General features: G+C 36.3%; 2 protein-coding genes across 3 annotated transcripts; one reads left to right on the top strand and one right to left on the bottom strand.

The window, feature by feature from the left end:
• The first annotated feature begins 1,115 nt into the window (after positions 1-1,115).
• Positions 1,116-9,802, top strand: LOC134818237 (uncharacterized). 2 transcript variants are annotated; one of them, XM_063827716.1, is made up of 10 exons: positions 1,116-1,358; positions 2,578-2,710; positions 2,840-2,955; positions 3,143-3,352; positions 3,582-3,677; positions 3,897-4,055; positions 4,197-4,295; positions 4,595-4,781; positions 5,216-5,433; positions 8,591-9,802. In XM_063827716.1, exons 2-10 carry the CDS (start codon positions 2,669-2,671, stop codon positions 8,805-8,807), a joined length of 1,344 nt encoding a protein of 447 aa, XP_063683786.1. In that variant the 5' UTR covers positions 1,116-1,358; positions 2,578-2,668; the 3' UTR covers positions 8,808-9,802. The 2 variants fall into 2 exon arrangements, with proteins under 2 accessions (XP_063683786.1, XP_063683785.1); XM_063827715.1 differs by having other exon boundaries at positions 5,183-5,433; positions 8,591-9,532.
• A 1,193-nt stretch (positions 9,803-10,995) lies between these two features.
• Positions 10,996-19,714, bottom strand: LOC134818531 (uncharacterized). Its single transcript, XM_063828145.1, has 10 exons — positions 19,704-19,714; positions 14,737-14,853; positions 14,360-14,506; positions 14,157-14,236; positions 13,832-13,940; positions 13,437-13,575; positions 12,213-12,400; positions 11,632-11,801; positions 11,271-11,365; positions 10,996-11,135 (listed from the first exon to the last, which is right to left on the bottom strand). The coding sequence occupies exons 2-10, from the start codon at positions 14,766-14,768 to the stop codon at positions 11,079-11,081; spliced, it is 1,017 nt and encodes a 338-aa protein (XP_063684215.1). The 5' UTR covers positions 14,769-14,853; positions 19,704-19,714; the 3' UTR covers positions 10,996-11,078.
• Between the last annotated feature and the right edge of the window lie 2,281 nt (positions 19,715-21,995).

The following is a 21,995-nucleotide window of genomic DNA, read 5'->3' as shown; positions in this document are numbered from 1 at the left end:
ATGTATAATGTACTATTCGCTGTGTACGATATACATTATGTGATACTCTTTGGATTATAAGTCATTACATTCTTTTAACACTTTTTATTGATTACTGATTGTGAAATAAGATTCTTGACTCCCTTTAGTTATACTATAGCTATAAAATCACATCACAACGTTGATAAGTTAGTCGTAAATAGTCTCTGAATTTTTATTCCAACGATCCCGCGTTCCTTCCACAATGATCACATAATGCGGCATTTTTCAATATATACTCTATTGATTTAATTTCAATATTTTGCAGTTGTACTCTATACATTTTCCCGTTTTTGCGATCACCTTTAACACAGCTTTATCTTTTAAGGCTTCAAAGGGTTGACTTCATTCTACATTTATTTCATTAACTGCATACTCCGTTATTTTGCTTGATGACAACTAATAACACACAATCATTAACTGCATACTCCGTTATTTTGCTTGATGACAACTAATAACACACAATCATTAACTGCATACTCCGTTATTTTGCTTGATGACAACTAATAACACACAATCATTAACTGCATACTCCGTTATTTTGCTTGATGACAACTAATAACACACAATCATTAACTGCATACTCCGTTATTTTGCTTGATAACAACTAATAACACACAATCATTAACTGCATACTCCGTTATTTTGCTTGATGACAACTAATAACACACAATCATTAACTGCATACTCCGTTATTTTGCTTGATGACAACTAATAACACACAATCATTAACTGCATACTCCGTTATTTTGTCTGATGACAACTAATAACACACAATCATTAACTGCATACTCCGTTATTTTGCTTGATGACAACTAATAACACACAATCATTAACTGCATACTCCTTTATTTTGTTTGATGACAACTAATAATACACAATCATTAACTGCATACTCCGTTATTTTGTTTGATGACAACTAATAACACACAATCATTAACTGCATACTCCATTATTTTGCTTGATGACAACTAATAACACACAATCATTAACTGCATACTCCGTTATTTTGTTTGATGACAACTAATAACACACAATCATTAACTACATACTCCGTTATTTTGCTTGATAACAACTAATAACACACAATCCCGTCAAGATTATGAGCAGGCCCCGTAATCGCCTCCGCAAACAATCCACCAGACCGGGACTCCTGCAGTGACCGGTCCCCATAGTAACAACATCGCCTTCTCAACCACTTGTCGTCAGCAAGTCACGTGACAATTCCGTCATCAGGTCCCATGGGGCGCCCTAGTCTAGAGTGGTCAACCCTCTTGTGGGAGGGCCTGCGGTCTCAGTTCAACAAACCTAAGTTCAGCGACCTTAAAGTCAATGTTCAGGTATGAATTTTATTTCGACCATTAGTGCATTTATTTTTGTCGATTCAAAACATCTGGCACAATAATTCATAAAAGAAATTATAGCCGAGAAAATGTTCCTAACTTTCAACTTTGTTTCGAAGGAACCGGAACCGCCATATTAGCATTCTGTGCCCTGTGGTCATAATCATATAACATATCGGCACTGACAGTAACTACTAAGAATGCACAGACCTCTAGTAGAAATAAAATTATTGAACGTTCTGGTCTATTTTGTCATGGCACACTATTTTAATAATCGATAGTTCGGGATTTGATTTAAAGGATACAAATATTCTTTCATCGGATGCATATTGATCGCACGCATAAAATTGTACTAATTATGTACTAATTATGTACTAATTATGTACTAATTATGTACCGATTATTTACTAATTATGTACTAATTATTTACTAATTGTGTACTAATTATGTACTAATTGTGTACTAATTATGTATTAATTATGTACTAATTGTTTACTAATTGTGTACTAATTATGTACTAATTATGTACTAATTGTGTACTAATTATGTACTAATTATGTACTAATTGTGTACTAATTAATTACTAATTATGTACTAATTATGTACTAATTGTGTACTAATTATGTACTAATTATGTAATAATTATGTACTAATTATGTACTAATTATGTACCGATTATTTACTAATTGTGTACTAATTATGTACTAATTGTGTACTAATTATGTATTAATTATGTACCAATTATGTACGAATTGTGTACTAATTATGTACTAATTGTGTACTAATTATGTACTAATTATGTACTAATTATGTACTAATTATGTACTAATTATGTACTAATTGTGTACTAATTATGTAATAATTATGTACTAATTATGTACTAATTATGTACCGATTATTTACTAATTGTGTACTAATTATGTACTAATTGTGTACTAATTATGTATTAATTATGTACTAATTATGTACTAATTGTGTACTAATTATGTACTAATTGTGTACTAATTATGTACTAATTGTGTACTAATTATGTACTAATTATGTACTAATTATGTACTAATTATGTACTAATTATGTACTAATTATGTACTAATTATGTACTAATTATTTACTAGTTGTGTACTAATTGTGTACTAATTATGTACTAATTATTTACTAGTTGTGTACTAATTGTGTACTAATTGTGTACTAATTGTGTACTAATATGCTCATTCAGGGGGACGCGGTGCACGTGCACAGAGTAGTTTTAGCGACGCAGAGCGACGCGCTTTCTGAGCTGCTACCCACTACTCCCTGATAACGGTATTATGAACTGGAGTGCGCACTGCAACGATATCAACGATGCTAAGGTTTGGCTTTTAAATTTTGGTCCTTGTAAATAAGTGTTTCAAATGTATCAGATTTAGCAAAATTAACCGCTCGACTTTTAAATTTATTTTACAATTTGTCTCTCCAAACTTAATCAAATCTCTTGTTAGGATTTTCTAAGGAGTTTGTACTACGGATATGCTCACGTGCACCAAGATAACGTTCTCGGCCTTCTCAAACTTGCTAAGATATACAATGTTAAGTGGCTCGTCGAAGAAACTGAAACGTAAGTTCGCAGATCATGAGATCATGTCACTATTTTAAATTTGTCGAATAACTTGACACAAAAGTTTTACTAGTACTACAACCTGTAATGTTGGGCTTTATACCTTTCTACTATTAACAGTTTTCTAATCTACTAATAACAGTTTTCTAATCCACTAATAGGTACTAATTACAATTCTACCCCTCAGTTTTGCTCAGAATCATCTGAACCATTCCAATGTTTTGGAGTATCTAGACTTTGCAGTATTCTACGAGTGCACTGAGCTTCAAGAGGCTTGTAGCAACAAACTCTTTAAGTTCAACAAGAAATATTCGCTAACAAGAATAGCGCAGCCGCTGGTCAAGACCTGGTTACACATCACCGCTAAGACTCTCAGTTACATCATCTCAAATGATAGGTTTGATAATGTTGGAGTGAGTTGTAGGTTTTGTTACATCATCTCAAATGATAGGTTTGATAATGTTGGAGTGAGTTGCAGGTTTTGTCCAGAATCTACTTTTTAAGGTTTTGGCATCTGCGAATATCAAGTTATATCAAAATCAATATATACGTCGCACAATCAACTGATTAAATAATGAGGTGATGAAGTTAGCAATAAAATAATGAATCAGTCAATGTTTCAATAGGTTGTGTGTAGAGGACGAAGTAGAAGTGTTCCAGTATGTTATGTGTTGGATTGAGGCTGGACAGCGCGAGATAACATCACCTCTTACTCTTGTTCGGTACATTTCATATGTTGACTATATATGTTGACTATATACTAGTATATATAATAGTATATATACTAGTTCAACACTTAGTTTCAACGATCAATCAGTTTAACACTAAGGGATTTCCTATCTCTGATTTATGGCTTTTGCATTTTATAGTTCTTAAAATTAACTTAGCAAGGACACGAGTTACAATCTCCAGAACCAGAACCCTGACCACTAAATTTGCAGGTACGGATACCTACCAGCTAACTTCTACGCACTGTTTGCTCTACCTTATGTTATGAAAGTAGACCCTCCTCTTGGTACCTACTTATCCGAGTCGGAGATATCCTGTCCTGTATTTAATGCTGACGATCTTAGAAAAACTTCACCCGGTGCCATGGCAAGGTTAGTTGAAAATTTACCAAACCTCGACCTACTCTTAAGAGTATAGGTAGTAACTTAGTAATCAGTCATTGTTAGAAACCGTATAGTAACTTAGTATTGGACTTTACTGTAAATCAAAATGTGATATTTTTCCTCAATCAGGTTCAAGATACCCCGTACATATCGGTACTTTAGAAACGATCCTTCTCAGTACAAAGAAGCCGTTATCCAGATATCTGAAGATTTTCTAGCCAGGGAGAAGTAAATCTTTTTACCGACTTTGAATTTCATTAGAATACATTCCTTTCCTAAACCCTACAGAGTGATACAAAGAATAGATCCGTTGCATCACATTGTAGCGATTGTAAATTAGTTTACAAGTGCACTTTGTTGAAGAAAAACCTTACAGATCAGTAAATTCCTCTACCTAAATTCCTCTACCTAATTTATCCACTGATTCCAATCACCCTAAATTGTGTAATTTTTTCCTTGACTCGGCTCTCATACCACAATCCTATTTACCTTATATCATATATGATCCAAATAATCGTTCTCAACAGGTTCAGAAAGACTTTCCCGATGTCGAACTTTACCCTCTGTATAGACGTTGACGAGCGAGTAACGATATCAGTAATACTACCCAAGAGGTCAAGTTCCTCGCGGAGTGATACAAGCAGTGCCGGAAGCAGAGCTAGAAGCAAAATATCTTCCACAATTCTCAGCAATCTAGACGAAGAAACTCTCGATGTTAGTTAGCGATATTTTATTTCAATTAAATTTAAATCTCCCCCAAATCTCCATACCTTTGTCATTTGTACTGCCTGCCTACCTGCCTGCCTGCCTGTCACACTACATTTGCACCTCCACATCTGTTTTACTGTTAAGTCACGCCCTACATATTGCCCCCTCCCCCGGCCCCCTACATAGTGTATTGTGTAACTACGCCCATTTTGTGTGTTCTGCCAGGCCCCCTGCCCCTATCCCCCTGCCCCTATCCCCCCTGCCCCTATCCCCCTGCCCCTATCCCCTGCCCCTATCCCCCCTGCCCCATATCCCCCCTCCGCTTCCTCCACCCCTGTGTTCTGACAGGCCCCCTATCCCCCTGCCCCCTATCCCCCCTCCGCTTCCTCCACCCCTGTGTTCTGCAGGTACCACAAGTAACAGAAAGTTCCCACAACCAGCTCGGAGCCTGTGCCACAGTGGACAACAACACGACGGCACCGCACGGAGTGTCCTCAGAGGGGGAGGCCACAACCAGTCTGGATAGCAGCGAGCTGAAACTACTCCTGGCTAAACAAGAGTCTCTGTCAGACGGGGCTCACTGTTTGGAGATAACTTCTCCCATCAGTCAGACTAGTACAGTGGATACTCCTTTGACTCCTATGAGCGCAGATAACGGGTAAGATAACGAAATATACAGTACAGATTATCTATATACTAGTGTAATACTTATATACTAGTGTAACCCGGCCTTCGACCGGGGTTTCACTGCCGCAGTTAAAAAGGGTAGGAGTATTTACCCACTGAGTCAAAACCCGCATTAGGTGAGCAATTCTATTCGGAGTGCCCCTCGGATCCAATAGTATTTAACATAATCGCATAATCAGTTCTTTCTCGTGGATAATTAAGTCATTATTAGGCCTCATCACTCCAGTATTGAACCGCTTTAAATCGTTTTAGAAATTAACCCTTATTAACTCCGCACCACACCCGCCTATTATATTTGAAAACATGCATTACATTGTCGTATGAAAGTATGAAAGTATGAAATTACACGCGGACAGACAGACACACACACATTCTGAGATTATTGTTTAAGATATACCGTCTTATCACAGTGCTGGTCTTCTGACGTATGCTGGCCTGATTAGACGGCCCATCATGGAATATTATTATATATATATTTTACTTTATGAATGTCATACTCTCTATAATTTGCCCCTCGCACCTGCAGTAGAACGCGCCGTTTTTTCTTTTAAATGAAACAACCCGAAACAAGCGCGTCACGCAGTACGTGAGTGGCTAGATTATAGATTGTTTTATTATAATATTATTTAATTATGTTATTTTGTTGTTATGTCGTGTAAGTTTGTGGAGTAGTAGCAAGAAGGTATCGTATACATTTAAATTTGTTCTCTTGATTATTTATTAATGATTTTATGTAGGGTCGGCACCAATGTTATTATGGTCTTACCACCGTGTTTTGGTTCAGCCGAAATAAATTTTACCTTGATGTTTTTACATATAATTGTTTCTCACTCCAGCTGAGTCTGGTAGTGTTGAGTATCATGAATATTTTTCTAGCTCTCTTTTTCCATGTTTTTGCTTCACAGGAGATATTGTGGTCTTTTTATTGAATATAACTGTAATACATTGATGTAAAGTTTATTTGAATTTTGAAATAAAAAAAATGACCCTTGCCATTATACTCACTATACTATTTACCCCCTTTTTCAGGCATTAAGACTCCCCCAAATTAGTCCAGCAGGCATATTTTAAGTTTGCGCAAAATAAGTTTGCGCAAAATACGCGCCAGCACTTACATACGAAATTCGGTAAAAAAACCCAAAATCGCTATATTCAGGTGCCTTAGAAACCATGTTAAAATTGAGTTAGAGATCTGGAATTTTGCAGGGCGTCTAGATGTTGCCCGATTCGACGGTAAAAAAGTTTCAAGTTTCAGGAGTACCGGGAAGTGGGTTTTCTGGAACCCCTGTTTTACAACAGATTGTCGTGAAGTATATATATATTTGACCAAAGTCCAAAACCCATAATCATGGGTAGAGTGGACCCATAATCATGGGTAGAGTGGACCGCTGCCAGTGTCTCTCTTTCCCAAACAAAAGGAAATCTTACTATATATAAAGCGAGGCGATATATATATATATCTATATATATCCGTAACATTTTACTGACACCACGGCATCAACTTTAACACGACGTTCCGCAAAAACCGTAAAAGATATAAAACTGAAACTTTTTTGACTGGGTCAAATGTCGCAATGGCCTTCAAATCAGCATGAAAAAAAAAAAAATAGGCCAAGGAATAAGAATTTTAGTGCCCAGAATTAGGACCCCAAATATCACCTCTTTTTGATTATAATGTCAGTGTACTTTACAAAGTCGAAATGTAAACTGATAACTTCATTAATAAGGAGCTAATTTCAACGATTTGGAAATTTGACCTTTGAAAATATTTCGTTGTGTTTAGATAAGCATATCTGTCGATCACTGACTGAATATGAAACTTTTTACTCATTCAAGTTGGCATTAAATTCATATATAATGCCATCTAACTGTCGTGGGCGGTGGGAAAGCAGAATTTATTCGAAATCACGAATGAGCAAAATTCTCACCTTTCGCACGTGCAAACTTTGAGCGGACGTTGCGTCCGCATACAATATTGAATCACCATAAATTTTTGAATATTGGTATTTTATATATAGTTTATTAAGCATGCAAAGTTTCAAAAGATTTCAAAAAGAACTTGCATCACAACGGGCCTCAAAAGTGATAAAAATGGTGAAAATAGCAATTTTCAGTGATTTTAGCAATTTTCTATCAATTTGGGTGTGTCCCCGCGTGTGCAAATTTTCGATTTTCAACTTTAAAACTAGCCTAGTGCATAATGTAGACCTATAGAAAGCAGAACTGAGGTCCACAAACCAAGGGATGGCCCAACACCATAGAATACTAAATCACAACTTTTGTATTTTTATAAAATTATTCTTTAAAAAAGCACTAACTTCAATAGCGAATATCTTTATGAAGGAGCAAGGTAGGAAAACGTTCCGGTAAATTTTTAGAATGCCTGAACAATTATCTAAATTCAATGTGTCTTCAAATTTTGAATACATTTATTTGGCGTCATCATAACTACTTGATGACGTCATCGAGTTGACCGTTTTTTGTAACTTGATTTTTGACAAAGTGATAACTTCAAATCGATGTTACGCCATCAAGGAGTTATTTTATTCAAAATTTGAGGACATATTGAAGTTAGATAATTGTTCAAGCATTCTGAAAATTTGCCGAAAGTTTTTCTTAGTTGTGATTTAGTATTCTCTGGTGTAGAGATGATATTTTACCAAAACCCAGAATTGGGTAGAGAGGACCGCTGCCAGTGTCTCTCTTTCCCAAACAAAGGTAAATGATATTAATTTGAATGACCGTCCGTAAATGCAAAATGATACCGATAATGAAATCGGTCGCTCGCTTTTCCCATTAATTTACAATTACAATTGTAATATATTAAGAAGAACAACCTGAAGGCAGCTGTACTCGGAAAAGCGAGCGATCGATTTCATTCTTGGTATCATTTTGCATTTACGGACGGTTATTCAAATTAATATCATTTACCTTTGTTTGGGAAAGAGAGACACTGGAAGCGGTCCTCTCTACCCGATTCTGGGTTTTGGTCAAATATACTATCATGTAAATATCATGTTGCTGGGTTTGAATTTGATGCTTTTTGGCGAAGTTCAGTGAACTTCATTTAGATGTTTTACGTTTGTACACAACTTAACATCTTCACTTATCAGTATAATTGCCCACAGGCAGAAGCCCCCGATTCCGAAGACCGACAGTGGTGGCAGTTCGAGTGGAGGTGGAAAAGACACACTGTTTTACTGTTACTGTCTCTCCCCGTCGACCAGACAACCCCTCGCTCTGTTCCGGTGGTGGAATTCCGGGGGCTGGCATAGGACTAACTTTGACATGTTAATCAAACAGGCTAGTGGGACGTTGGCACTAGGGGTGATTGTAGTGAGGTGATCTCCAGATCACCTCCACTGGGTGGCTTCAGTTTTAGATCAGATCGTGTCCTGTCAAGACAAGCATTGTCATGTGTGGTGCAAGTTCAGTGATGATATGACCGGATATTTAATATTAATGCATGATCAAGCTTACGATTACGACTGTTAATGGCAGTGTTGAAATAGATATGTTTTGACAAAGGTGCGCACTACTGTAACGAAACGATGAGAAACGATATAACACTGCCAGGATATCTTTGATGTTGTTCGAAAATATCAAAACAATGAAAGAACTTTATGTAGGACTGCTTTATGGACATCGACTATACTCACTTTTCCATTTCTACTAACCATGGGGCAGTTTTCTTAATTAACTTAGACAACAGATGAATATTCAACTGGACGATATTGAATCTGATTATCCTCGAGATTGTGGTTAGAGGGCCTCAATGAACTGTTTCTACGATACTAAATATTCGCTAATTTTATTTGTTCTACTTTTAGATTTAGCCTTGAATAAACGGTTATATTTTTTGTTTCTCTTACCTCAATCAACATTTTAGTTTATGGTTTATCTCCCGTAACAAATTAAGTTTAGAGTGTGGCTAACAATTATCCATTTTCTTTAGAAGAACTCAAACTGAGTCAATTGTGTTATGTCTAATTCCGCGAACTAAACTTATTCCACAATTGAAGATTCGTTAGAAAGACTAGAAATTGTTTACGTAGTATGCACAGTAAATGCAAACATATGTTTATTGTTCGTGGACAGTAACTTAAAAAACGACAGGAAATTTGAACAAGCTGCAGTAAGAGTTGTAAATGAAGTTAAAGAATTTGGTGAATCACGTTGCGACCCCCACGGTCGTTTCACTATGGTCGTTCTGACGGTACAGGGGGAGCCGCGCACTTTGTGCGCGGCGGGTCATACGTATGACAAAGAATTTGATGAATAGACAATGAGTATCAGTATCATCACGTTAAACTTGAATAAAATTTATTGTAAAAATCCTCTAGTTTTTGACGTTGTGATTTTTTTCGAGGATTGCCACACTCGAATTGGTAATATATCCACCAGCGGGCTATAAGTATAAGTATAATTATACTTATAGTATAGCAGCAGTGAGCATAGGGGCGCGCGCGCGACAGCAGCAGTGAGCAGCAGTTAGTAGCAGTGAGCAGCAGTGAGCAGCAGTGAGCAGCAGTTAGTAGCAGTGAGCAGCAGTGAGCAGCAGTGAGCAGCAGTGAGCAGCAGTTTCTTTGCACTTAGCCCCTCCTGTGAGCAGGCCCGCGCAGCCCGCTAGTTATAAAACCTGATATATCCCGGGCCGCTGTCACAGCCCGCTGATATTCAACAAGTGAGGTGATGAAGCTACTTGTCAGAGAGGAGTACCTCCCTGCTGATCTGGAATGCAAATATAATAGGTACGGAACTTAGATCATAGTTTTACTTTTAGTTTGGATATGTTAGAGTGTAGAGACAGATTAAAAATGTAATACTAATAGTTGTTCCTTCCTTGGGCACGGCGCGGTCGGAACTTTTATTGCATTTTGAATTTAGAAGATGAATAAATATGTTCACTCGAAACGTAAATTGATATAATTTTTATAATTTCATTAACCAACAATCCTCAATTTTGACATCAAGACTCAAGATATCCAGAAATAGAATTAAGGAGAGACTAGAGAGGTGATGATAACTTCTAGAATATCAGTGAACATTCATGTTTACGGATTAACTATTTAGTATTTTGGGTACTTTTCAAGCAGAATATAGGCTAAATTGATGTAGACTTTGGACGAAGATGTCACCGAAGAATTCACAAGAAAACAATTGATATTAAACAATAAACATTTGGCAAAAAAACTCACATAAAGAAGCTCAAGCAAATAAAGAAGCAAACATAGAAAAAATATATGAAGAAAGAGTATAATCTAAAAAAATTACTCTTTTCTAAATGAACAGATAGTAAAACGTTTTGGAAATAAATTCTTGGCCCTATTATAATTATTTAATTTCTAAATAATGTCTGTTTTCTCATAGATATTAAATAACCCTTTAAATATTAAATAACCCTTTAACACTTTAACACTTTAAAATAAACCATTATTAGACTGACTCGATCAAAACTAGAGTTAATTATTTATTATGAGTGCAGTTGTAAAACTCAGACCATTCAGTCATTGCTTTCAAGGTACGTATAAGGAAACTCGATATGAATTTCAGAGATGCTAGTTTAGAAACTCGAGATGAAGTTCAGAGATGATATAATTATGAAGAGCGCAGTTGCTAAACTGCATCGACCAATACTGGCCCTGTCCCTTGGTTGGTTATAGTATTCTCAATCTGCGAGAGAAATCATTGCGTTTATGATTTTATTGAGCTTGAAGTCTACCAACTTTAAGATATTTACCATGGTTACCATGGTTACGGAGTTATGAATTGCAATTTTATAGTTAAATAGTAACAGTTGTCACAAACCTGAAAGAGCTCAACTTGACCAAGTGATGTGGTGGTTATTCGCCGGTCCTTGCCTTCACGGTCACCAGCATTTACGTTCGTTTTAACCACGGTACCTGAAATATTCAATTCTATGATGGAATAATCATCATAGAATTAGAAAGACAAACAAATATTGCCTGGTTCATTGGAGGCCGAATCAATAACAAATAAAAAAAATCAAACGCTAAAAAGTGTTCGAACTAAGTTTACTAATTACTATTAGTCATGCAATAATCGGATAAGTTAAAAAGGTCCTAAAAAAGAGTTCAACGATTGAAAATAACCTCCCTAAAGACAGAATGAGTGTGAAAATCTGTCTGTGCGGAATGCTTCAACTTACCCTTAACTTTATACTTGGTACACTTATCATGCTTCGTCTTTACTCCTACATCCTTCTTATCATTGTCACTGATCAATCTACCAGGTCTTATTTTGACGATTTTCTTCTTTTTGCATTCTTTTAATTTTGTGTGCTTCTCTCGGACACAGCCTACACAAAACTCGTCAAACCTGAATTTGGAACCATTATTTTAGCAGTCCGGTTTCAGGTGCTCCATGAAAAGGCTCATGATATAGAACGACTTCTTATTTCTACACATTTAGATCCCAGACTCCCAAAGCGATATCTTTAAGCCCCGTCTCAGTAGTTATTACATGTATTACATGTATTAGGTGTGGCTCATTAACAATATTTCAACTCTCATTTTCACTCATATTAGATAAAATTATATTGTTATGTATCATATGATTTTGTTAACATTGGCGGGTGTACCAAAAACCGGTCCCCAAACAAAAAACAGGGAGGCTGATAGGTTTGCATTCTGTCAATAAAGTACCCTTTTTGGCTGTTTGATCACGGTCAGAATATTAGCATAAATATTTTTTAAATAAAATAAAACAAAGGTAAATTTGAAATCTTACGTGGTATGCAGCTGATGAAGGTCTATCTTGAGACAGGACAAATCAATAGCAGGGGCATTACAATCCGCCATTCGAGCAACGCTATTCACATGATCAGTATAATCAGTCGTGTAGTCACAATCCAGGGGGATCTTCACCAACTCCAGGCTACTTTTCACAAGACAAGACTGATTTGGCAGACACTCCTGCTGGAATAGGGGTGTTTATTCATTGTTTTTGAATACCTTATCGGACCTTATTTGGACGGACATTACTTGAACGGACATAATTATGAACGGACATTAATATGAACGCTAGAAGGCGTTTAAAACCATCAAAAATCCGAATTTTTTTCATCTTTTTTTTGACGTTTTTTAAATTTTAGCAAATGATTTTTAAATCCATTTTTCATACAGTAAGCAAGAAAAATACCTTGTTTTTATTGATTCAACGATATAGTTTAGTTTAATGATAGTTATTGAAATTGACTGAAATTAAAAAGTTGTCATATTCTGGACAAAAAGTTCGAAATGGAAAAATTTTTGAAAAAATTTCAACGGACTTTAACTTGGACAAACATTAATTGAACGGACTTTATTTGAACGGACATTAAGATGAACGTTAGGGCCTCCAGCGTTCAAGTAATGTCCGTCCAAATAAGGTCCGATAAGGTATTTCATCGTAAACCATGAAATCGAATCATATTAGAATTACAAGATACAGTGTCACACATCATATTAGAATTACAAGATACAGTGTCACACATCATATTAGAATTACAAGATAAAGTGTCACACATCACTGCAGAACCGATGGACTGATGTATGGTAGGTAAGGATAATGATAAATTGTGGACTGGTAGTCATAAAATTTTATAATCCGCCCATCTTACTATATATAAAGTGAGACGATATATAATTATATATATATATTTATCCGTACCATTTTACTGACACCACGGCATCAACTTTAACGCGAATTTCCGCAAAAACCTTAAAAGATATACAACTGAAACTTTTTTGACTTGGTCAAATGTTTTAATGGCCTCCAAATCAGCATGAAAAAATAAAAAATAGGCCAAGAAATAGGAGTTTTAGAGCCCAAAATTAACCATTTTAGGGTTATACGGGTTCCTACTATAGTATTAGTAAATATAATCCACACTTCATTGGTCCATTGGAGTACATTCTTGAAATTATTTCACGAATGAAAAATATTTCCTTGTGTTCCCATTCAGTGACCAACCTGGAAATCAGCACGAAGTTCATTCAACTCGTGAGCGTGTAGACAGAGGTGGTGTTCGTTAATGACAACAGAGAAGGACCGTTGAGCACCGCCGGCAGATGTCACGGAAATAACAGAGCTCCTTTTGCCAGCTTCAGCCCTTATAGCAGACACAACGTTAATTTGTAAATAATTGAAACGTGGGATTAAACGATGAGTGTCACGGTCGTGGACGAGTAGAAATTCGAGGAAATGGTTGAGTTGAAACCATCTTACAAAATGTCAAGAAATAATTCTGACTACGGACAAATTTAAGATATTACTTTAAAATATGCCATCGCCCACGCTTGTAACTAGACGCCTGGTTAAAAATATTAAACTTGCTTTTAATAAAGAATTCGATATTTGAAACTCACTTGAGAATCCGGGAAATACGTTTCACAAGAAACTCTCTTTTTCTGTAAGCCTCAACTGCTAGAAGGGCTCTGAACTGTTTCGACACCAACAAGAATAATGGGAACAAGCCTGGGTGGAATAATATTTTAAAAAGATGCTTAATTGATCAATTAATTGTATCTACCATCCGCGTCAAAAATCTTAATTTTAGTTGATCGTTCGGTTTGGATAAAAGGTGCTAAAACGTACTTGATTATAAAACAAGTTTCAAAATGAACCACCAAGTATTTTGTCAATAAACTACAAGTTGCTTATAAGTTATTTTTAATCAACAATCAGTCTCACCAACAAAGATATACTTGAAGATATCTGAAATCATCTTCAAGTTTTCTGACAGTAACAACTTGTGTAGTGCTTCTGTGTCACTGGAGGATTACGTTTGTAAATCAATAGAACTGAAACATGAAATGAACATAGTCCCTGATTATAATTTATCAATAAAATTGTCCCATTTAAATATTTCACTGATACCAAAAAACAATTTCTACCTCTGATCCGCCCACTTGAGGTTGGGCAGTATTTGCAGTCGGTAGAGGAGCTGGAGCATGTGGATGAAGTCTGAGGGCAGGTAGGTGCAGATGATGAGGAGGCACACGCTTGAGATGCAGGTTCTGCTGTAGATCGGGGTCCGGTCACTGTAAGTTTGTTATATTGTAAATTATCTGGTTAGGTTATTTAAAAAAAATAGATTAGAGCTTATTTAACTTTTAGGGCAGCACTACTTGACGAGTACTAGAGAAATACAGATACCAACATATTTCCTCGTTCAGTGTAATATTTTTAACAGAACAAATATTAGTCTAGAATTAACAGTAATTTTGTTTCAGTACGCATTATTAACATGAATTACCAAAATGAGGGTTACCTATTAGAGTTGACCTGACGACGCCATCTCATCAGGAACTTCCAGACAATGAGGGATATTGGAGCGACAGTACAGAGGTTGCAATACAGTGAGACAAGCACCAACTCTGACTGGGAACTGAAAAATGCGTTAATTAAGTTTTCATATTTAGTTAAATAACTAAAGATTATGACATCGATTTTGCATGAACGATATTTGTATGTGCCTAGGGCTCGTTCATATCAATACTAATATTCTCAAGATGTGTGTGTGTGTACTGTGTGTGTGTTCGTTCGTTTGCGTGTGATTTCCGAGCGGCCTAATCAAGAAAACAATAAGAGTTACGGGGCTGGTGTTTTCGATATAGTGCCGACAGAACTCTGAAGGAGCCGAATCATTAAGTTTTTTAAAATCGGCTGATCGGAAGTGGTTTTATTAATGGTTTTTTGTGTGTGTGTGTGGTGTGTGTGTGTGTGTGCGTGCGTGCGTGCGTGCGTGCGTGCGTGCGTGCGTGCGTGCGTGCGTGCGTGCGTGCGTGCGTGCGTGTGTACACTTTTGCCTTTTTTATGTATGGTGTAAAAAAGTGTAGTGTACCTCCCCCCCCCCACGCACACGTTTCAAAGCTTTTAAATTTCTTTTAACAAAATACTTTTAATAAAACATAAAATTGACCTCTCTGTTCGCTGTGATTTCTTAGGTACGTGGCTTATATAATACTTTAGTTATATCCATAGGTTTTTGTGACCATGAAGCCCCAAACTTTCCCAGCCGGCGCAAAAGGGATATGCATCATGCAACATGTAACAAAATTTGATTTTGTATGCTAAATTGAGCGACATGACTTATTACCATATTAATGCGTCAATAAACTTTTACTGCACATTTCTATTAGTAAAACAACGTTATTTTACAACTTAACTACTACTAGCCTGTGGTAAAAGAGACGCTACAGCTTCGACCAGTTACTCTGCATCTAATAGCCCTTAAAAACCTCCTGGACGACACGGGGGCGTTCACCATTGACGTTATTCCTAGACTTTAATTCTAGTAGTAGTATAACTAGCAGCTTATTAAGCTGGTGCGTAGAGCTACCATTGGTTATCAGGTTAGCTCGCACAACATGCCACAGTTATGAACATGTTGAACAGTCACCACTCCTGGAGCTGACAACATTGAAAATATAAATTCACTTCAAAACACCATCGACAACATCTCCATTGAGACGATCACCTGCTATAAGTATACAGACGGGTCACGCACATACTCAGGTAGCGGGGCTGGCTATATCATCACCACTGACAACAACAACACTACATTTATAGAGGAAAGATCATTCAAGCTTCCTGATTATTGCACTGTTTATCAAATAGAGCTCACCGCCATCTTCGAAGATTGCGAATATCTCTCAACTTATGCCAACAAGAGGAGTAGAACTACTAGAGACTGTTATGACCCCCTCAATGCACTCGAATCCACCAACAATCTAGAGATCCGATGGATAGCTGCACACATCAGATTGTGGGGTTATGAAAAAGCAGATGAGCTGGCCAAGACTTTGAAGTGCCCATCACTTCCCATCAACGTAGGGCACTAGGACCGTCGGGCCACTTCATATATCCAAACCTACACTAATGTCTACCCTAATTTCTTTCCTAATGTCTACCCTAATGTCTACCCTAATGTCTACCTTTATCACAGTGCTGGCAAGCACGACCGTTGCATTTATTGTGGGAATACTATGTTCCCCATTTACTATTATACCCCTTTTACTATTATACCCCCTTTGGTACACGTTACAAGCCTCTTTTGTGCACGCGAAGCGTGCACTCCGGCCGGAGGCGGCGGCCGAAGGCCGCCGCCTCCGGCAGGAGTTTTCCAGGCATTAAGACTCATCGGAAGTCGTTCAGACAGATTTATTTTTAGTTCAAAACATTCTAATTTGATGTCAAAGATGACAGGAATAAAAATTAGTTATGTTCAGATTTTTAAGAAATTGCATAAAATACTCACCAGCACTGTTATACGAAATTCGGTTAAAAAACCCAAAATCGCCATATTCAGGTGTCCTAAAAACCATGTTAAAATTGAGTTAGAGATTTGAAATTTTTCAGGGCGTCTAGACGTTGACCAAATTGACTGCAAAAAAAGTTTCAGGTTTCAGGAGCATCGGGAAATTGGGTTTTCTAGAACCCCTGTTTTACGACAGATTGTCGGGTCATAGATAGATATACATATATATTCAGGCGATAGCGCTTTGCAGTCAATTGTAGCCATATATTTAAGTGTCCATAAATTCAAAAGTATAAAAGATACAGCCATTTCCGACCACAGGTCTTGCAAATAATTGTTTACACTTTAGTTTACATTGTATAAAAAATTTATTTGACGTCATAAACCACCCTTGATGACGTCCATCAAGTTAACCGTTTTAAAACTTGATTTTTGACAAAAGTAATAACTTTTAAAATTAATTTAACCATTAAGGAGTAATTTTATTCAAAATCTGAGGGAAATTATCACCTTAGATAATTGTTCAAGCATTCTGAAAATCTACCGGAAAGTTTTTCTAGCTTGCCTCCTTCATAAAGATATTTGTCATTGAAGTTTGTGCTTTTTTTGAAGAATTATTTTATAAAAAACGTCAATTTTGCGATTTAGTATTCTTTGGTGTTGGGCCATGCCTTGGGTTGTGGAGCTCAGTTCTGCTTCTATAGGTATAAATTGTGCATTAGGCTAGTTTTAAAAGTTGAAAATCGAAAAGTTGCACACGTGGGGACACGCCCAAATTGATAGAAAATTGCTAAAATCACTGAAAATTGCTGTTTTCGTCATTTTCTGTCAACTTTAGAGTGCCGTTGTGATTACAGTTCTTCTTGAAATACTTTGAAACTTTGCATGCTTATCAAACTATATATAAAACAATTACATGCAAAAATTTACGGACGATTCAATGTTGGATGCGCATGCAACGTCCGCTCAAAGTTTGCACGTGCGAAAGGTGGAGAGATTTTGCTCCATTCGTGATTCCAACAAATTCTGCTTTGCCACGACAAGTTTAATGTCAATATATATGAATTTTAATGTCAACTTGCAAATGAGTATTAAGTTGGTATATTCAGAGTCAGTGGATGGACCGATATGCTTACATAAACACATGAAATGTTTTTAAGGAAAAATTCGAAATCGTTGAAACTTCCTCCTTATTATCATGGAGATCTCAGTTTATATTCGACTTTATAAAGTACCCAGGACATGATAATCAAAAAGAGAGATATTTTTACCAAAACCCATAATTCATGGTAGACGGGCCGCTGCCCAGTGTCTCTCCTTTCCCAAACAAAAGGAAATGATATTAATTTGATTGACCGTTCTCAAATGCAAAATGATACCGAGAATGAAATCGGTCGCTCGCTTTTTCCATTCATATTTACATTGTAATAGATTAAAGGGGGAAGGAACTAACCTAAGGGCAGCAGTACCTCGGCAATAAAGATTCAATTAACTTCAGCTAATGCAATAATGATAACTACCACCCTTACCCCGAAATACTAGGTACGACCCCCGAACGCCAACCCAAAGAGATTTTTACAAGCATCTGATATGCATGTAATCAAATCGAAATTATTACAAATCGTAAGCCGTGAATGATGGAAAAGCGAGCGACCGATTTCCATTCTCGGTATCATTTTGCATTTGAGAACGGTCAATCAAATTAATATCTTTCCTTTGGTTTGGGAAATGAGAGACACTGGCAGCGGTCCACTCTACCCATGATTATGGGTTTTGGTAAAATGTATACTATAATGTTTACCCTAATGTCTACCCTAATGTCTACTCTAATGTCTTCCCTAATGTCTACCCTAATTTCTACCCTAAAGTCTACCCTAATGTCGACCATAATGTCTACCCTAATTTCTACCCTAATGTTTATCTCTAATGTCTACCCTAATTTCTACCTTACATGTTTACCCTAATGTCTACCCTAAATGTTTACTCTAATGTCTTCCCTAATGTATACCCTAATGTTTACTCTAATGGTCTTCCCTAATGTCTAACCTATTGTCTACTCTAATGTCCACCCTAATGTTTACTCTAATGACTTCCCTAATGTCTACCCTAATGTCTACTCTAATGTCTACCCTAATGTCTACCCTAATGTCTACTCTAATTGTCTACCCTAATGTGTACCCTAATGTCTTCCCAAATGTCTTACCCTAATGTCTACCCTAATGTCTACCAAAATGTCTACCCTTAGTAGTCAGGCTTCTTGGTAAATGGTGCCATTAAAGGTAGTGCCCCTTGTATACGTTGAGAGAAAGTAAATGGTTCCATTATTCTCTTAGAAACAATATGTTTGTGCACCTGTAATAATTGTCGTTAATGCTTTTAAGTTTTACGTCAGTATAATAACTTTATCGCCAAAATATTCCCAGTACAGCATCGCTAATAGTATACCCGGTTTATTGGCATAATAATGTGGTGCTCGTGAGAGTGCCTGAGTTGCGGACTACGGTGGTCATCCTATTCTTAAGAGCAGCCTTGACCTTGTAGTAGACGCCAGTATACCATTATTGAAACTGTATTATCCATTTTATAGATAAATAATGGCGAGCGGTTATAAATAAAAGGTAGAACAAACCAAGAATGTCTGTTTGTTATAATGAACACTTAAATCTAAGACAGAATATTCTGAGAAATATATAGAATATCGTTTTGAAATAGTTGGGCAATGAACCATAGTCAATTCATTGAGTATGTATTAGTGTACCAGTTAACAACATAATATAGGTACTGGTAGTGGGTGAGTATTGAAATGACGAATTCTTCCTAAGCCTTATATCACTACCATACCTTTATTAATATTACTATTATTAGACTTGTCCTGGTTCAAGATTGCTTTAGGGAAGTTCCGTGATTATAACATATTAAAGTTTGGCATGGGCAATAAGTATCAGAAAGGAAAAATTCCACGTGCCATAAATAACTACCCAGGAGACGTGTTGACGATTCCAATAGAAGACAGAAGGTGACGCTAAATGAGAGTGACATCTGAAGAAGGACAATCTTGTAACTCAATCGCTTTACGTTCTGTGTCGAACAGTATATCATCCACGGTAGCACACCCAATATCTAGAAATGGTGGTTTAGCACACCCAATATCTAGAAAATGGTGGTGTTAGCACACCCAATATCTAGAAAAAGGTGGTGTTAGCACACCCAATATCTAGAAAATGGTGGTGTTAGCACACCCAATATCTGAGAAATGGTGGTGTTAGCACACCCAATATCTAGAAAATGGTGGTGTTAGCACACCCAATATCTAGAAAATGGTGGTGTTAGCACACCCCAATATCTAGAAAATGGTGGTGTTAGCACACCCAATATCTAGAAAATGTGGTGTTAGCACACCCAATATCTAGAAAATGGTGGTGTTAGCACACCCAATATCTAGAAAATGGTGGTGTTAGCACACCCAATATCTGAGAAATGGTGGTGTTAGCACACCCAATATCTAGAAAATGGTTGGTGTAGCACACCCAATATCTAGAAAAATGTGGTGTTAGCACACCCAATCTATAGAAAATGGTGGTGTTAGCACCACCCAATATCTGAGAAATGGTGGTATTAGCACACCCAATATCTAGAAAATGGAGGTTTTCGGACTATTTATTGAGTTTTATTCAGTCACTGGATTTAACAAGGTTACGTTACTCAAGTCAATTTATACGTTTTGATATAATAAAAATCTCGTTGAACAAACAAACAATTATCATTTTTAACCTTACAAATTTATATTTATAAACAATTTAGAATTATTTCCAAGTAGAATCTGAGCACCTAATAATTTATATTTATCCTACTTACTATGTACTTGAGAGCACCTAAAGTTATAATTTATCCTACTTACTATGTACTTGAGAGCACCGAGGACCTGGAAAATCAGAATCCCGGATTAACTGTGCTGTCATCTCTAAACGTCAAAACATCGCCTGAAAAAGTAAAACGTTTTTTACCATTAGGTTGAGATAAGTATGAGATAGGATTGTTTCAGCGAATATCATCAATGAGATTATGTTTTTATCTAATATGGAACACTACATACCAGCTTTTCTTTCAGAAGAAAGTTCCAATAAAGTGCAGGAAGACACACAGTAACCACAGCAACACATCCTCTTTTAACCGTCCAAATAAACAAATTACCTGTAAATGTCAAGTTTAAGGATTGTAAGATCACAAATCACGTGACCACCTTTAAGTGGAGTTACGTGGTTTATTATAATCTTTAAGTTAAACAATCAGTCAAGTTTCGCTGTGACGTGAGTTTCGTAGTTATGTCATCTGACAACCCTAATAGGGAAATTCTTTGACACAAAAACAAGAAAACAAATCGAATGTTCCCACAAAATATAAGTACACGTGACTTGGTCTGTTGAGTTTGGAGACATTCCGACTGAGTATGCCAGGTGAAGTAGTTGGGCACAACTGAAAATCCCAACAGGCAGAGACAGAAGTGAAACAGGTTGTCGAGGGACCACCATATTGGCAAGTTGCTGTTCATCAATTGTTCATGTGGGCTCCTGGAGTAAGTGGATAGTTAGGATGTAAGATATTGTGAAGTGGTACAGTAGCAATAATATCAGTAGCAATAATATCAGTATAAATAAAATCAGTAGCAATAATATCAGTAGCGATAATATCAGTAGCAATAATATCAGTAGCAATAATATCAGTATCAATAATATCAGTATCGATAATATCAGTATCAATAATATCAGTATCAATATATCAGTATCAATAATATCAGTAGCAATAATATCAGTAGCGATAATATCAGTATCAATAATATCATAGCAATAATATCAGTAGCGATAATATCAGTATCAATAATATCAGTAGCAATAATATCAGTATCAAAATATCATAGCAATAATATCAGTATCAAAAATATCAGTAGCAATAATATCAGTAGCAATAATATCAGTAGCAATAATATCAGTAGCAATAATATCAGTAGCAATAATATCAGTATCAATAATATCAGTAGCAATAATATCAGTATCAATAATATCAGTAGCAATAATATCAGTAGCAATAATATCAGTAGCGATAATATCATATCAATAATATCAGTAATCAATAATACAGTAGCAATAATATCAGTATCAAAAAATACAGTAGCAATAATATCAGTATCAAAAATATCAGTAGCAATAATATCAGTATCAAAAATATCAGTAGCAATAATAACAGTAGCAATAATATCAGTAGCAATAATATCA

Source organism: Bolinopsis microptera, chromosome 7 (genome assembly GCF_026151205.1).
Source record: "Bolinopsis microptera isolate Bmic1 chromosome 7, MBARI_Bmic_1.0, whole genome shotgun sequence".
Taxonomy (NCBI): domain Eukaryota; kingdom Metazoa; phylum Ctenophora; class Tentaculata; order Lobata; family Bolinopsidae; genus Bolinopsis; species Bolinopsis microptera.
Note: the sequence above shows the minus strand (reverse complement) of the source record. Positions and strands in the feature narration are given on the sequence as shown.

Coding starts and splice junctions, on each gene's coding strand:
- LOC134818531 (XM_063828145.1), bottom strand. CDS start 14,768: ATGAGATGGCGTCGTCAGGTCAACTCTAATAG. Junction 12,401..13,436: donor AACTTCGTGCTGATTTCCAG/GTTGGTCACTGA, acceptor CCCCTATTCCAG/CAGGAGTGTCTGCCAAATCA. Junction 11,366..11,631: donor TACCAAGTATAAAGTTAAGG/GTAAGTTGAAGC, acceptor TGAATATTTCAG/GTACCGTGGTTAAAACGAAC.
- LOC134818237 (XM_063827715.1), top strand. CDS start 2,669: ATGAACTGGAGTGCGCACTGCAACGATATCAACGATGCTAAG. Junction 2,711..2,839: donor ACGATATCAACGATGCTAAG/GTTTGGCTTTTA, acceptor ATCTCTTGTTAG/GATTTTCTAAGGAGTTTGTA. Junction 2,956..3,142: donor CTCGTCGAAGAAACTGAAAC/GTAAGTTCGCAG, acceptor TCTACCCCTCAG/TTTTGCTCAGAATCATCTGA.